General features: G+C 39.3%; 1 protein-coding gene across 18 annotated transcripts in view; it reads left to right on the top strand.

The window, feature by feature from the left end:
* MYOM1 (myomesin 1) overlaps nt 1–17456 on the top strand; it is a 149963-nt gene that overhangs the window by 46343 nt on the left and 86164 nt on the right. For all 18 annotated transcript variants that reach the window (XR_014074603.1, XR_014074605.1, XR_014074609.1 and 15 more), the window contains exons 3-6: nt 2307–2444; nt 5668–5899; nt 6696–6853; nt 15608–15700. Coding sequence is in view for 9 of the 18 variants with exons in the window: in XM_081561922.1 (XP_081418048.1) it covers nt 2307–2444; nt 5668–5899; nt 6696–6853; nt 15608–15700 (621 nt within the window). In the remaining 9 variants the exon portion in view is untranslated. The remainder of the gene's footprint in view (nt 1–2306; nt 2445–5667; nt 5900–6695; nt 6854–15607; nt 15701–17456) is intronic.

Here is a 17456-nt window from a genome sequence, read left to right as displayed (position 1 = left end):
ATTTATCTTAAAGGAAAAAATGACTGAAAAAAGAAACAACAATACAACAAAAAGAATGACAAATCATGACTTTTATTTTTTAATTGAAGGATAATTGATTTACAGAATTTTGTTGTTTTCTGTCAAACATCAGCATGAATCAACTGTAGTTATATATATGTCCCCTTTTAATATAAGCAAACATTGAAAATGCTCATGAGGATATGAGTGTAGGCAGTAGAATGAAAATAAATAGTTGAAAGAGCAAAAACAGAAATTAGAAAATGCAAATGTTCTATAAATAGAAAAAAAGAAGCTCAAACTCCATAATTAATTTTATTTTGTATAGTAATGGAATTAAAAGAGTGGTGGAAAATACCACTTTAAACTTAGACCTGTATTAGCACAGCCTGTACTTTGTAACTCACTAAAGGTTTAGAATGCAATCATTTTGCTGTTGCTTGGAACAGCCGCCCAGGAACAAATTTCACTAAGCCTTCCAACTGGTAACCATCCACAAGCTTGAATTCAAGGTTCTCACCTTTAGTGTTAATGCTGATCATAGAATAAGAGCTACATATTCACCCTGGGGGAGGGGTGGTTAGTTGGGGAGGAAGAGGTTTGTCATTTCCATGCTACCCCTCCACTCCAGGAATTAAAGCCTCTAGCCCACCCTATACTCCCAGGCCCAGAACCGCTGTACTCCCAGGGCTTCCTAGAAGCCCAAGAGTTCTGTGTTGCTTGCTTAGCAGAGGATAAGTTTATTTGCATTACTGTGTATCCATTTTGTACTATGTATATGCACTGTCTTCTTTTGATCTAAGTAATCCTTGCTTTTCCTAATGTTTTTTAAAGATTGAGAAACAATCAAGGTTTGGACTCTATTTGGAAGGTTTTTTCTGTTTTAACCGTGCAGCTTGGTTTTTCCATGCCACACCATTCATATGCTTCATTTTCTTTTCAAATTTTCTCGACACTAGGGACCTTTTTTAAAAAAATATTTATTTTATTTTTAATTGGAGGGTAATTGCTTTACAATATTGTGACGGTTTCCACCATACATCAACATGAGTCAGCCATAAGTATATATCCCGTCCCTCTTGAACCTCCCTCCTACCTCCTTCCCCACTGCAACCCTCTAGGTTCTCACAGAGCACTAGCCTTGGGTTCCCCGCATCATACAGCAAACTCCCCTGGCTATCTATTTTACATATGGTAATGTATATGTTTCAATGCTATTATCTCAAATCATCCCACCCTCTCCTTTCCTCACTGTGTCCAAAATTCTGTCCTTTATGTCTGCGTGTCCTTTGCTGTGTCCTATGCATAGGATCATCCTTACCATCTTTCTAGATTCCATGTATTAGAGATCTTTTTAATATTAATTTTCAACTTCAGAATCAATTCAAGTCTATAGAAAAATTGCAACGGTCATACAGAGAGTTTCTGTACGATTTCTTATTGTGACTTTCTGTCATTACAATGGAGACGAGAGACTTTTAACCTAAGTGCATGGATCGACTTCAGAGAGTCCATGAACTCCTGAAATTTATGCCAAATTCTGCATTTGAATGAAAATGCATTTCATTTCATCCAACAACTATATAGATTAAGATTGTACTTTTAACGTCATCAATCCTTTTCTCTAGGTGCAATCTCAGTTGTCTTGTTTCCCACTCTAACACATTTTTTGCTTTATTAGAACAATAGCTGCCTCCAAGCACCACTTGCACCAGTGTGCATGGGTGGATATTTGTGTGTACTACAGCATTATCAAAAGGTTCTTGATCAAACCTGTAATTTTCCGAGTCACTTGATGCTGTGTGTTCATCTAAAATATATTAATTCTGTTGTTTAATGAGCTCAATGTTCTTTCAAATGGAGTCTGCTACGTTATACAAAAACCTCCGGTTCAACCTCAAGGCCCTGCTTCAGAATTGCCTGGGCTCTCGATACAGAAAGTTTGCTTTATTTTTGTTTATCAATCCTCTGAAAGCATTTGGATGCATAATGTATCCAAACCATTCATGTAGGGCTGCCTACCTTTCCAACATAAACTTAACAGCAAAGGGTATTCGGAAACATTACCAAAGCACAGCTGCTTTCCCCTGAAACTTTAATGAGAAAAAGCCATGAAATTACTACAGACCTATTTTTCTTATGTTTAGATAGAGTGCATTATGTGAGATCATTTTCACTCTATTTTAGTTCTAAAGATAGAAGATAATTATAACATTAGCCATCTAGGAGTATATGCAACACTCCTAAATTTAAAACTTCTAAACATTTTTTAAATTATTTACTAACATTAGGGTGTTTTTTGTCAGACTTACAGATTCCAGTCTGATGTTAGATTATTCATCCAAGTTGAGCCCCCAAACAAAGAGAGCCAAGAAGAGCCTCCTCTCTGGAGAGGAGAAAGAAAATCTGCCAAGTGACTACATGGTGCCTATTTTCTCAGGACGGTACGTATGGATTCTCTCCCTGGATCTGATTTTTAGAAAGTGGAGAGGAACTTCCCTGGTGGAACTATGTAAAATTAAGACTCCATGCTCCCAATGCAGAGGGCATGGGTTTGATCCCTGGTCAAGGAACTAAATCTCACATGTTGCAACTAAGAGTGCATGCCACAGTGAAGATCGGGGATCCTGCATACTGCAACTAAGACCCAGTGCAGACAAGTTAATTAATTAATTAATTTAAGAGAGAAGTGGGGAATAAATGTTTTCAGGTAGTAATAATAATATCAGCTATCATTTATTGAGCATTTACTTTGTACTGGTTAAGAAAGGTCTGAGAACCTTGAATCTGCACAGTGGGAGACGTGATCATCGTAAAAGTGTTTGCCGTCACATAGGCTATATGACAACAGAGATTATGATTAGAGACTTATTTCTAATTATGTAACTAGTTGAAACTAGAAGCAGAGTATTGGATGCTAGTGATTGGACACTATATATAGTTGCTATAGTTAGGGCACAAAGAAAGGTTAAAACTATAAAATATTGGGTGAACTAAAAGAAAAAAATCAAATGATACGTTTAGGTAGATTGGTTGCCAGTGTGGTTTTAATTATTATTCATTTGGAAGAAAAAAATCCTTAGATAACGTAGACTAACTAAAAGCATTGCACCATAGCTTGAATGCCTGGCTTATATTTGTTAAATATAAAATAGATTACTATTTATTTTGAGATAAAATTCAAACAAAATAATCACTAAGTCACAAGTCTGTGTAATGCCAAATTTCTGTTTGTAATATAAACACTTTTGAATGATAATATATACAAAGAAATCTTGAAAGGAAACTTGTCTAAGACACCAAATTAAAGTTTAACAGAAACTTTCTGAGCCTTCCCTGTTTATTTTCCTTTGAATGGAGATTATTCACAAAGCTAATGTGATGTTCAAAACGAGGTCGCCCTCTCCGGGCAAAAGCTATCAGGAAAATCAGTAGGCAGTAACTCGGTTGTGATTTTTGGTGACCTACTTGTGTTTCCCTGCATTTTCTCTTCCCATTGCTGTTTGATGGTTCCTTTCCCAGTTGTTTCAGAGGCTAATGTCATAATTGCTGCAAACCTACTTAGGAAAGGGATAAACAATATTCTATTTTTAGCTTTTTATTTTATATCTTTGATTTTTTTATATCTGATTTTTTTAAACTGAAATTTACAGACAAACAGACTTATATTGTGAAGTATACTTGCCCAGACTCAGCTTCTTCACTGTTGTTTTAATAGCACTCATATTCCTTTTAGGAGATGACTAGGTTGGAGGAGAAAAATATTTAATTTTGTGCTTTAAAAAAATCATTTAAAAGTCATGTCGGCTTAGCATTAACCTATATGACTCTCCACCTGCGTGGGCACAAAATGAAGCTTCTCACTCTCTTCAGCTTCTTCTTGCCCTTTCCCCACCAAACCATTTTGTCCCCTCCAGACCAGTCTCAAGAAATTATTTACAGAATAAGCTGTGATAAATGAAAGTTTGAATAAAAAATTTATATTCTAGGTTTTATTTCCAGTTCTTCTTCATTTTTTTTTTTTTTTTTGCATTTTATTTTATTTTTATTTTTATTTATTTTTTTTTTTTTTTCAATTTCAAAGCTTTATTGAGGCTTCCTTTCTGGTCTTCTTCATTTTTTATATGGAGCCATCTCCTGTATTCTATTACTATGAAGATAACACTTCATAATGATGTTCACAGTATTAACATCTAAGAGGACGGGAAAGTAATGAACATTTGTTGAGTACCTGTTGTTTGCTGGAAATCATTGTAAGTGCATTATATATAAAGCATTCTTCTAAGTCCTCCATTCAGCCCTAGAGAGGTATTAGTATGTCAATTTTTTGTGCAAGGAAATCAAGGCACTTGTAATGGTTGAGCTGAGAGTCCCCCTAGGGCTGGCAAATGCAAATATAGTACATTTTTGGAGCATACGATTTCTTCTGGATGGCACTTGAAAATTCCACTTTTTATAGTCTAGGTAGGGCTTCCCAGGTGACACTAGTGGTAAAGATTCCGGCTGTCAATGCAGGAGACATAGAAGACATGGGTTTGATCCCCTGAAGGAGGGCACAGCAACCCACTCCAGTATTCTTGCCTGGACAGAGGAGCCTGGTGGGCTATAGTCCATAGGGTCGCAGAGAGTCAAAGACTGAAGTGACTTGGCACACATGCACAGTCTAAGTAGAGCTAACTTTATGTCAGCAACAGGGTTTAAATTGAGATAGAGGATTGGCAAGGTTTTAAATTTATTTAAATTTTCAGTAGTGTGTTTTTGATGTTAGCATCATATTCTTGCTCTTTTACCCAGATTGTAGAAGGGTTATCACTGACATGCACATATGCACTTACTTAAAGGCAAGTGTCCCTGCTGTTGAGGGTCAAAAATATATTTTTAAGTGTACTTGAGTTTTCCCAATTGCAATTGCCGCCCCCTCCCCCACCCCCACCCCCAACCCCTGTGTCCTGTGGCATGAGGGATCTTCCTGGACCAGGGGTCAAACCCATGTCCCCTGCACTGGCAGGCTGATTCTTATCCACTGTACTACCAGGGAAGTCCCTCATAACCTTTATTATTTTGGAAAGGAAACCTGCTAGGCATAAGGATCACATATACATTTATAGCTTATTTATGTGTGCAGCAGCTCTGGGCAATGCATTCCGTCATCTGAGTTACAGAATCCAGATCAAACACACTAGTCATAAATCAGGATCCCAGTCACACAACTGTCTGTCATTTTACAATGCTGTCTTTTCTAGAAGGAAGTCATAAGTTAATATTTTATTACAGACTAAACTGTGTTTAAACACACTAAGGAAACCAAAGAAATGATGTTGGGCAAGTTATCTTACTTCTCTGTGCCTTGTTACCATATGTCTAAAGTAGAAAGGGTACAGTTTACTTCAAAGGGTTGTTGTGGGGGAAAATGAGATAGTTTATGCAAAAAGCACTTGGCAGAGCACCCTGGCCATAACAGGTATTACTATCGTCGTTATCATTTGTTAAGGTGAAGATCACGTCCGTGTGTGAAGAGTTAGCTCCTATGGGCTGGTGTTTTGTATGTCAGGTTTTCCTTGGGCACAGTGTACAACATCTGAGGTCTGGTGCTTTGAACTTGGCAAAATTGGGCCATCTTATCACTGACATCCACAATAACCATATTTTGCTGTTATTTTGTTTTAGCCAAGTGCACGTCAGTGGAATTACAGACACGGAAGAGCAAAGAATTAAAGAAGCTGCTGCTTATATAGCCCAGAGGAATCTCCTTGCTAGTGAGGAAGGAGTAACAGCCAGCAAGCAGTCCTCAGTATCTAAGCAGTCCATGTCCACGCTTCACCAGGAAGAGGCCTTTGAGAAGAAGTCAAGGAAAGTTGCCATTCGAGAAAAGGCGGAACAGCTGTCACTGAAAAAAACGGTAAGAAAAGACAATTCAACATAACTTACAAAAGTATAAGTGCCACCACTACATATAAAATGGGCTTTCCTGGTGGATCAGATGGTAAAGAATCTGCCTGCAATGCAGGAGACCTGGGTTCAATCCCTGATTTGGGAAGATCCCCTGGAGGAGGGCATGGCAACCCACTCCAGTATTCTTGCCTGGAGAATCCTGTGGACAGAGAAGCTAATAAGGACCTACTGTAGAGCACAGGGAACCATACTTAATACTCTGTAATGATCTATATGGGAATAGAATCTAAGAGTGTTTACATGTATGTGTATAACTGATTCACTTTACTGTGCAGCAGCAACTAATACAACATTGTAAATCAACTATACTGCAATAAAAATTAATCTTAAAAAAGTATAAATGCATGTAACATTGTGCATGTGTATAATATAGATTAATTAGTTTCAAATGAAGCAATATGTGGTCTTGTGGAGAAACAACTAAGAAAAAAGGGAAAAAGACATCAAAATGTATAATTCAAAGAAAGACTTCATAGTTTTAAATTCTATGAAATTTTAGGTTCTACAGAAATTAAAGTTCTTGAGAACCTTAATAAATACACCTTTGGAAAGTACAATATGTTGCTCAGGCTTAGAATGTTAAAAATTAGGTGATATGTCTATTTTTTAAAGGGATGAGGGGAGTTCACTTGCTCCAAATACCAGAGTAAGACTCCAAATGGAAAAAATGATCATTTTGATTTCTACATTTCATTTTGGTAGCACATGTTACTTTGATTTCATGTCTTGATAATTTTTTTCAGTTAGAAGAAACTGAGGCATTTCATAAAAAGTTGAATGAAGATAGTCTTCTCCATGCTCCTGAATTTGTCATTAAACCTCGCTCCCATACTGTTTGGGAGAAAGAAAATGTAAAATTACACTGCTCTGTAGCCGGCTGGCCAGAACCTCGTCTCACATGGTACGCTATCTTTTTGAAAGCTTCTCATAGAATTGATTAAACTCAAAGTTAATTTTAAATCCTGTGAAAACATGTGGATTTATGAACATGCAAGAGTCAGTGAAAGCATCTGTAAGTTTGAGTAAATTTTTTTAAATAGTGAAGAAAGAATACATGCATGGAAGGAAGAATGATTTTGCATCCATTATAATTTATTATGATACTTTATACTCTTCTTATACAAATGAGTCTTTATCTTATATAAACTGTTAAAATTTAGTCAGCATATTTATTTGGTAACATTTAGTGATGAAAAACAATGCCACCTTTTAGAGAAATAAAGCCCCAAGGGCTCCATCTCTAGTCTTCATGTGAGCTGAAGTCCTAGTTTCTAAAGCCAAACAAAGAAGGGGATGGGACAGGAGATGTTTCTAATATAAGGTCTGAAGAAACTTTCATTCCGTAAAGTCCCATGGTAAATTCCCATCCATTATATAGCCTATTGCAATTGTCAGTGACTTGGTAACCCCTAAAATCAGAACTCATATGGCATGAATATCTGCCCTGGAGAGCAGGAATCTGAAGAGGATTGTAAGCCAGTTTTAAAAGGTGTTTTCCGTCTTATTCTACAATGTGGGTATTTTGCATGCTGCTTTCTTACCCTCGGAAGTTTGGTAAATGCCCCATGTCACAGTATAAACACTGCAGAGAATGCCACTGTTGCCCACAGGGCACTGGCTCCTCCTCCCTTGTCTGTCTTTTCTAATGTTGTTTGGACATCTGGCTTGCATAACGGAGGCTGACAAGATAAACCCTTACCTAAGGTTGTTCTTTTTTTTTTTTTTTTTTTATAAATTTATTTATTTTAGTTGGGGGCTAATTACTTTACAATATTGTAATAGGTTGTTCTTAAGGAGCAAGTGGTGAGTTTTTTTTTTAATTCACCTATAATATCAATCTGCCTGTGATCAAATTGGATTTACATACAGTTTTTCTTGTACATAAACTTTTCCCAGGGTTCTTGAGTTTGAAAGTGAGAGAATGAAAAATAAAGCCAGTTCTGTATTACCAAGATAAGTAATTTATAGTAAACAAAGATGAGAAGTGTAAGAACATATTTCAATGAAAATTAAGTTAAAAAAAATCAATTTCCAAGCTTTAAAAGTATGAGTATACTATAGTAAGCTGGGCTTCCCTGGTGGCTCAGTTGGTAAAGAATCTGCCTGCAATGCGGGAGACCTGGGTTCCCTCCCTGGGTTGGGAAGATCACTTGGAGAAGGGAAAAGCTACCCAGTCCAGTATTCTGGACTATACAGTCCATGGGGTTGGAAAGAGTTGGACGCGCTGACAGACATAGTAAGCTAGGAATCCATTCATTTTTACCCCCTGCCTTTGTCTCTGCCTATTGAGTTGCATAGATTGGCCTATTAAAGGGACGTACCCTGTTAAAAACTGATTACTTTCTATCTCAGAAAAAATTCAAACTTTTCTGTAGAAATTCATAAAGAGGGACTTCTCCGGAAGTCCAGTGATTAAGACTCTGCCTTCCAATACAGGGGATGTGGGTTCCATCCCTGGTTGAGGAGCTAAGATCCCAGAAGTTGTGTGGTGTGGCAAAAAAAAAAAAAGAAATACATAAAGAATAACAAAATTTTAGCTCCAAGAAATATTACTTGATGAGTAAAAACATTCCTCATGTTTCATGAATTAAAATGTACTACTGGTAAATGAATAATTGGAACCTTTAAGTAGATATATTTATTACACAGTGTCCTATCTCTGTTTTCCTGATTTTTAAACATCAGAGTTAAAGATGATTTTCAAAAGAATACAAAGTGATCTCTAGGAGATAAATATTAATTTCTTAAGCATTTACTTATTCTGTGAAATACACAGTAACTAGAATACAAACATGCCATGTACCACTGATGGTGTCACTAAGCCAGAGTGATGACGTTCCACAAAGGCAGAGCTCAAATTCCATTGGAGGTTAAACTCCTCACATGGTGTTCTTGGGCTGAAAAAGGAGTGATTTAAAAACAAACAAAAAGATATAAACTCCACTGAAAAAATAGGAGATGACTAAACTTGGCAACTCTTAAAATTCCAGTCAAATTTAAAAATAGAAATACTGTCAGTTTTTAGTTATCCTCACTAATGGGGCTGGGAGTATGATTGACCCCTCAAATCTTTCATGTTTGGCTTTGAAATATTTATTTCCTTAATATGTGAATTTTTTGGCATCAGGGCTCATTTTAATAAAAAACAAAGGCACAGAGACAAGATTTGTCTCAGGAAGGACTGGAAGGCTGTTCGTTGACTGGGACAAGCCTTCTCTAGTTCCTGCACCCCCTTCAGTGCTTGGAGAACACAAATCCATTCTGTTCAGAAACTCGTCCAGGAGGGACGAATCAGAGCACTTTACACAAGGCCCTATTGCCTTGCAAGTCAAGTGGGAGGTAAATATGAAAACAAAAGAACCAGTGGACCATTAAGGAAATAGTTCACCTTCCTTTAGTGAGCAAGGTTTGCCCCTGGATAAAGCTGAAATTTGGACAATCAGCTAGCAGATAGCTGAGAACTGGCTCTGACAATAGCTAAGGTTAGATCAAGGTTTTGTGGGGCAGGAGGGTTATACAATTTGAGGAGCATCTTTTATAAAAAAGACTATAAAGTTAGTCACATGTATTAAGCACAGAGCCTTATGGGGACCTGTGATGATGAGAGACCCTGCAACTTCAGCTTCACTAGTTTCAAGGTAAATCCACTTCTGGGAGTAAATTTCATGTGGGATTAATACATTAGTACCTTCCTGGGTGTGTTGCTTTAATAATCATTGAATGAAGCTCTAATTTACTTTGCAAACTGCTGGTCCAGATTACACAATCTTCAGTGAACATCCTCCCCCTCAACGAGCAGGGAACCCACAACTCAAGCGAGAACCAAGATGTTGGTAATTAATTTGCTGGTCTTGATGTCTCTTTGGTACCAAGCTGCAGCCTCCTGGGCCTGACTCTGAGTACAAGAGAAACCGTTGAGAATGACCTTCCTGAATAGAAGAAGGTCAGTTACAGAAACAAGTTTCCAATGCTGCTGTGGGCAGTGGCACTGTCTCCGCTTGAGCCTTTAGGTCCTAAGCCATACCTTTCAAAGTCATGTGTGCCCGGGGTCTGGCTCCCTAAGACTCCTTTCCAAGGAACATTCAGTTCCAGGTTTCCACTGGCACCCTCAGGCCATGGAAATCCCTGAGGTTGAACAAATGATATCAACATGCTGCAGCTGCTCTTCAGCCACCCCCCTGCATACTGACTAAATCTGGATGGAGTCTAGAGGGTACCTGGAGAGCTCTTACTGACAGGCGGGCCCATCACTCATCACCATCACTCATCACGGCCAGGTGCAGAGATGCTGAGCAGCAATGCCCTATTCCCAGTTCACCTTCAGAGCAGAAGGAAGCCTGCCTGTGAGCCTTGGGTTCAGAAGAAAAGTTAGTTGCAGAAGACACAGCAGTGAAGCCGGCTATCCAGAAGGAGGGCTAGCCAACAGAGAGGGAGAAATATATATATGGTGAAAAACCAGTTGTTTAATTTAATAGGTTATATTTATATAATAACTTGTTTAATAGGCAGTATATTGTTGTAAAGGGGGGAGGAAAAGCAGTTATGTTTGTATCTTTATTACTTGCATAAAGAAGCTCTGGAAGGACATATAAGAACCTAAGGAAAACAGTTAGCTGTGGGGAGGAGCTGGGCAGAAGGCAGACAGGTGTGAGAAAAGAGAATGGTCCCTAGGCACACCTCTATTTTCTGATTCTTGGATCATATGCTCGCATTGCCTGGTCAGATTGTAAAAAGCTATATGAAATAGGGGAGAAAAGTTTTCTTTAAAAGAAAGAGAATTAAATTAGTTGTGCCACCTCTTTTTTTCGAGAGCCAGATCTAATTGCATTTTGAGGCCAAAGTCTAGATTGATTTTTGTCAGTGGAAATCGGGATTATATAATCTGCAGGGAGGCTCACACCAACTCCTGAAACAATGTGTTGGTATTATCACGTAACACTCATGTGTTCACACACTCAGTGTCCTTGTTTTCAGATTTGTATGTGGATCCTGTCCATAGGGTTGCAGAGTCGAACACGACTGGAGCAACTTAGCACCTGGGTTAGATTCTCACACAAGACACTTAAAATACATATTTGAAATTCTTCACACTATCCCTGAAGTCATTGCCACTTCAGGGATAGTGTGAAGATAAATAGACACTTAAAGAAACTTGTCATTGAACATGATCATAGTTCAAAACCTAGGAATAAGATAGTATGAGAAACATATTTTAGGGAGAGTCTGGAGATTTGGAAAAGTCTTATTTTATTTTTGCAAATTATGAGAATTCATAAATTCCATAGTAGAATTAATACACTGAATTTTTTTACAAGATTAGAGTTATTCACAATGTATTTAAATTTAGCAATTACTGCCATATTATTGTAGGAAAACAACCTGCATTTAAAATATTAAAAATTATTTATAATTACTTTTGAAGTATAAGGGTTTGGGATTTTATTTTAGATTTTTCTTATTTACATCCAAATTCTATGCTAATAGAAGAGTTCGCCCTCAGCTAATTGGTTTTTAAAGTGAGTAATAGCTGTTTGTTCAAAACAATAGGGTTGCATTCTAACCACACTTTTGGGGGAAGGAGATTCAACATGATAGAGATCATATTGGCAGCATTATTTGCTGACAAAGAAAAGTTAGAGTGAAGTCCTTTTGTTTGACCACACTTTACACTGCCAAAGAGCTTTCACTGTAACCCCTTGTTATCAAATTCATCCTAGTATCCAGACAGACATTTGTTTGGGGAAATTAAGTGTGTATTTTACATATGTAAATGAAGAGTATTATTCTAGAAATAATGTGTAACAGAAGTTCATTAACTAGTCGTTGATATACTTTACATGAAAATGATGAGGAAAAGGGTGTATATCTAAATACTCACAAGAATTTCAGAAACCTGACAAATAGTCCCAGGGTGTAGATTACTCTCTAAAATTAGCCGATGAGTGGCCAGTTTGGAATTTCACTTTCCAGAAATAACAAGCTGTCAAGTGTACACAGAGCAGGCCTCAAATTCTCCTTCTCTGCTCTGATTTGATACTGAAGACAGTCAATCACAAGCAGCTCTGAACCCGAGTGCCTCGCAAGGTGAATTCCTTGGAGAACAGATTTGAATAGCTTCCTCATTTAATTCTTGTCTGCTGCTTTAAAACAGGCGCTTCTTACACTGTCATATAGAGTCCCAGTGGAGAGAAAATGTGTGTGTGTGTGTGTGTGTGTGTGTGTAAGAGAGAGCGCGAGAGAAATCTATTTCAAGTGGTCATATTAGAAAACTGGAGGAAAGGCATTGAGATGCTAAGTCACACAGGACTGGAGTAGCGGTCCTCAGACTCTGGGATCTAGTGCCTGATGATCTGAGGTGGTGCTGATGTAATAATAATAGAAATAAAGTGCACAATAAATGTAATTGCTTGAATTATCCTAAAACCATCCCTCGCCCCCTGGTCTGTGGAAAAATTTTCTTCCATGAAACTGGTCCCAGGTGCTGAAAAGGTTGGAGACTGCTGGACTGAAGGACAAGGAAGATGAAGCAAGCCTAAGAGCTGCAAATGCTATTTTAATTCACACTTTATAGAAATATGAACATCATTTTTAGTCAAAAGCCAAATCAAGTGTCACTCAGTTGTTTGGTCAAGTAGCACCAGCCACACAACTTTGGTGTCTTTTATATCTTCTTATGTTGGGAAGAAATACTGAAAATACCCCAGCACAAAGAAAACTAAGCAAAATGAAGCTTCTGAGTTGGGTGTGAAATGACCTAAACCGATTCAGTCAGGAGAACATGCTCATGATTAACGTGTTTGACCCTGTCATTCATCTAAACTAGGAACGTTCCAAATTAAGAGCAGCCAGCAGATTGCTTTTTACAGCCCATCTCTGATCAAACAGTCCGTCCGCCTGGAGCCCTGTTGGGGGGACAGCTGTCTGAGGCCATTTTTGGACTGTCAGAAACAGCTCGGAATGATTCCCAAGGGTGGGGCAGAAGGCTGTGCCCCTACACCTGCTACACAGCTGTGATTCCTAAGCCAGTCCACCCTCCCGTTTCACATCCAAGGAAACCAAGACACAAGCAGCCTCAGCATACCTTCTTCATCTGCACTGATTTTAAATTATCCATATCATGAAGGATGGATTTGTCAGAACTCTATTCCTTTGCCAAAATTCAAGAAGCACAATTGAATTAATGATGTTACCCAATGACTCTGTTCAGTCCAATTTAATACACATTGCCTAATATTTTGCTAGGATGGCTGCTTCCTTGAGAGTGGGAATAGAAGTCAATATGGATCAGACAGAATCCCCATCTTCAAGGCACTCACAGTTTAGCAGAAGTGACACTTCCCCAACCATAGTTTGATTAACATTATACCTTCCCATTTGAACCAAGTAACACTGATGCAAAGAGGTGGGAATGATGTGTGGAATTTCAGGGAGGAGATTATTGAAGAAGTGGCATTTGATCAGAGCCTTGGAGGATGAGTTGGAATTTTGCTGGATGGAGAATGGTATATTTTCTAAAGTGTAGAAAAAGGTGCATTTTAGGGACATAGGGCATGAGTATGTGTGTGTGTGTGTGTGTGTGTGTGTGTACACAAGCTGGGGAGAGGAAAGGACTGGCTGAAGATTATTTCCTTTCTCTTTCCCTTTCTATAACTTTCCTTGCTCCCAAATCTGCTTATAACCATGTCCAAAAATCTGAAGAAATAAAATGCAGCTAAATAGAGAATGGGGCTTCCCTGTTGTCTCAGTGGTAAAGAATCCACCTGCTAAGCAGGAGACGTGAGTTTGATCCCTGGGTCGGGACGATCCCTTAGAGAAGTTAATGGCAACCCACTCCAGTATTCTTACCTGGGAAATCCCGTGGACAGAGGAACCTAGTGGGCTACAGTCCCCGTGGTGGCAAAGAGTTGGACATGACTTAGCAACTAAACAGTAACAACAAATAGAGAACAGTTGGAAAATGGAAGCATCCCCTGTTGTCAGGAGCCAGACTGCCTGGGTTCAGATCCCAGCTCTGCTGTTTTAGCTGTTAAAGCTGGGGCAGGCTACTTAACCGTTCTGTGCCTGGTTTCTTCGTCTGGAGAATGATGTTAAAAGTAGTAGCACTGGGAATTCCCTGGTGGCCCAATGGCTGGGACTCTGAGCTCCCATTGCATGGGGCCCAGGTTCGATCCCTAGGAGCTAGACCTAGACCTTGTGTGCCAAAGCTAAAGATACTGTATGCTGCAACTAAGAGCCAGCACAGCCAAATAAAAATAGATTTATATTCTTTAAAAAGTAGTACAACCTTATGTAGCTGTTGTGAGGATTGAATTTACAAATCTAGACATAAAGTACTTACAGCCTTTCCTGACTTTCAGTGAATATTCTGTTTCTAATGGTTATTAGCACTATTTGTGATACCTATGCACATGAAGTGGAATGTCTGAAAAGGAAACAAATGAAATTTAGCCCCCCTTTTGGGCAGAAAGTGGCTTAAGCAGAAAAACTAGGTCCAGCACCATAGCTACTGGCTACTGAGAACATGAGGCTTCCCTGGTGGCTCAGACAGTAAAGAATCCGCCTGCCAATGCAGGAGCTGCAGGAGACGTGGGTCCGATCCCTGGGTGGGAAAGCTCCCCTGGAGTAGGAAATGGCAACCTACTCCAGTATTCTTGCCTGGAGAATCCCATGGACAGAGGAACCTGGCCGGCTACAGTCAATGGGGTTGCAAAGAGCTGGACACAACTAAGCGACTGAGCACACACTGAGGACATGAGGACGTGGTGATGAGTCAAGGTGCAGACTCAGGGTCCAGTGTCTCAGAGGGGGCCCTCCATGGAGCCCCTGCCTCTCAAGACTGAGAGGCTTCGCCAGGGATCGGCAGTCAGAAAAGGGACTCTTTCAGCTTCTATTTATCAGTAGTTTTCTTTCATGACTGATATTCTAAGTTCTTTGAAGCTGAGAGCTATGCTTGCTCATGACAGAATAAAACAAATATAATGAGCTTACAATGACAAGGTTTTGAACAACGTGCAGGAATGTCAGTGGGAAGGGTGTTTTGCTTTCATCCTACACAGACAGCCAACAAAAAACCCACTTAAAGCCTTCCTCTCTGTTGTGTCAACAATGGTCATCTGTCTTTTCATTTTTAAGATCATCTATTGAAGTATAATATGTACACAAAATAGTGTGGTATGGCATATAAATGTAGAACTTTGATGAATTTTTGTAGACCACCTACACCTAGGTAACAAGCATCAAAATCAAGAAACCAAACATTATCAGCACCCAAGGGACCGCTTTCATCCCTGCCCCTTGCCCTGACTTCTAGCAGCATTTATTGATCTTTTCTTGTTTTGTACTTTACGTAAAAACAATCATTACACTCTTTTGTGTCTGGCTCTTTCCATTCAAAATTATGTACGCAAGATTCAAACACATGGTTGTGAATGGCTAACTTCTTGAATGTAATTTTTGTAATGGAGGAGGGAAGCACATTCATCAAGAAAGTTTATGATACTTGTAATGAATTTTATTTGCATTTATTGAGCAGACGCTGCTACTGACCTCTGTGCCATGTCTACAGATGTTTTTTCAAGAAGAACAGTTGTGTGTGTGTTAATCATGAAGCTGTTTACACCTCAACTTACTTCACCTCATTTCCATTGTCTCATAGGTATAAAAACCAGGTGCCAATAAATGTCCAGGCACATCCTGAAAAGTATATCATCGAAAGCCGATATGGAATGCACACTCTGGAGATAATCGCGTAAGAAACATCACGGTTTGTGTATGTTGCCCGACAATTACTTGGCAGGGGCTTGTCCCCTCTTCCTCCCTACACGGTGGTATCAGGATGGGAGACAGTCCCAAGCATTGCTTCTCTTGGTGCACACCTATGAGTGATAATCATGACATTCTTACCAAACCCATGTTACCGCCCAAAGTGATCTTTTGAATTTAGTCAAAGATTATGAGGAAAAATTCATGTGTATCTATTTAACCTTTTGTATGGGCTTCCCAGGGGCTCAGTGTTAAAGAATCCACCTGCCAATGCAGATGACTCAAGTACGATCCCTGCATTGGGAAGATCTCCTGAAGGAGGAAATGGCAATCCTCTCTAGTATTCTTGCTGAGAAAATCCCATAGACAGAGGAGCCTGATGGGCTACAGTCTGTGTGGTCGCAGAGAATCAGACACGACTGAGCAACTAGACAACAATCCTTTTATGTACTTGAGAGTTCTTCTCAGGTATTAGCAAGAAAAATAAGTTACAAAATGGGCATTTATATTCAGCTGTCTTCTCAGAGTCCCAAATCTGCACAGAATTAGACACATTTGCCTTTAATCGATACAGGCCAATGAAGTTTGAGGTGGGTGACACTGAACGTAAGCTGGACCTAGAGAAGTTGTTTTTTCCTTCAACTCACCAGAAACTGTGTGGAAACTATGTGCCCATTCTGTCAACCTGTAGATGGATGCAGGGCCTGACATTGGAATGTTTTTTTAAAGCAAATCAACAGCAAAAATTTTAAAGCAGAATCCACATCAAAGTTTCTGGGTCTTCAAAGGTGTATCGTGTCTCCTAACATGGTTCTGAAATCCAAGCGACTGATGTGGATGAAGAAGTTACACAAGCTCCCAGCATTTCCAGTTCAAGTAAAACCATGACGTGCTGCGAAGTCAAAGTAGAATTTAAGTCATTCTAATCTCAGGAGATATATAGCTTTCTCAGATCAGAGAGGTTGGCACAGGTCATACTAGGCTTCAAACAGAACTCTGGGACCCTGGGATGATCGCCAAGCAGGGACCCCTTCCTAAAGACCCATCCGTTCTGTCAGTCAGTGATTCAACCAAGTCGGCAGCGAGCTGTGTGGTTGCTTTATAATTAAATAACTATGGAAGAAGCAACCATATTGACCTACCTGGGATTCTATTTATGTCTGTAAAATTTCACCAAGAATTAAAATTTCACCAATGAAACTAAAGAAGAACAGTGAAGAACACGAACCCTGGCAATGATAAAACATCTTGCTTTGAAATCTTAGCCTGTTCATCTTTAGAGATGCTTCTCTCTCTAAAGTGAAAGTGAAAGCCGCTCAGTTGAGTCTACTCTTTGCTATCCCATGGACTGTAGCCCTCCAGGCCTCTCTGTCCATGGAATTCTCCAGGCCAGAATACTGGAGTGGGTAGCCGTTCCCTTCTCCAGGGGATCTTCCCAACCCAGGGATCAAACCCAGGTCTCCCAAGACATCCCTATGTCTGCATCATAACTTAGAGGAACTTCCAAATGGCACTTCTTGTATTGTGTCATGGGCCTGAACATTAGTAGAATTGAGAGATAGATAACTTGTTTGTACTTTGAGGCTAAAACACAGAACCACACATTAGACAAATCTGAATCCGTTTGGGCGTCTATAAGGAGAGGCTGTTTCTTTGTCTTTCCATCACACTGTAACAGCCAGACTGAAACCCATCCTGAGGGAGGCCCCTCCGGGTCTTACCTGCTACAAAGGTACATGATC

This window comes from Giraffa tippelskirchi, chromosome 14 (genome assembly GCF_054371585.1).
Source record: "Giraffa tippelskirchi isolate mGirTip1 chromosome 14, T2T-mGirTip1v1.2.pri, whole genome shotgun sequence".
Taxonomy (NCBI): domain Eukaryota; kingdom Metazoa; phylum Chordata; class Mammalia; order Artiodactyla; family Giraffidae; genus Giraffa; species Giraffa tippelskirchi.
Note: the sequence above shows the minus strand (reverse complement) of the source record. Positions and strands in the feature narration are given on the sequence as shown.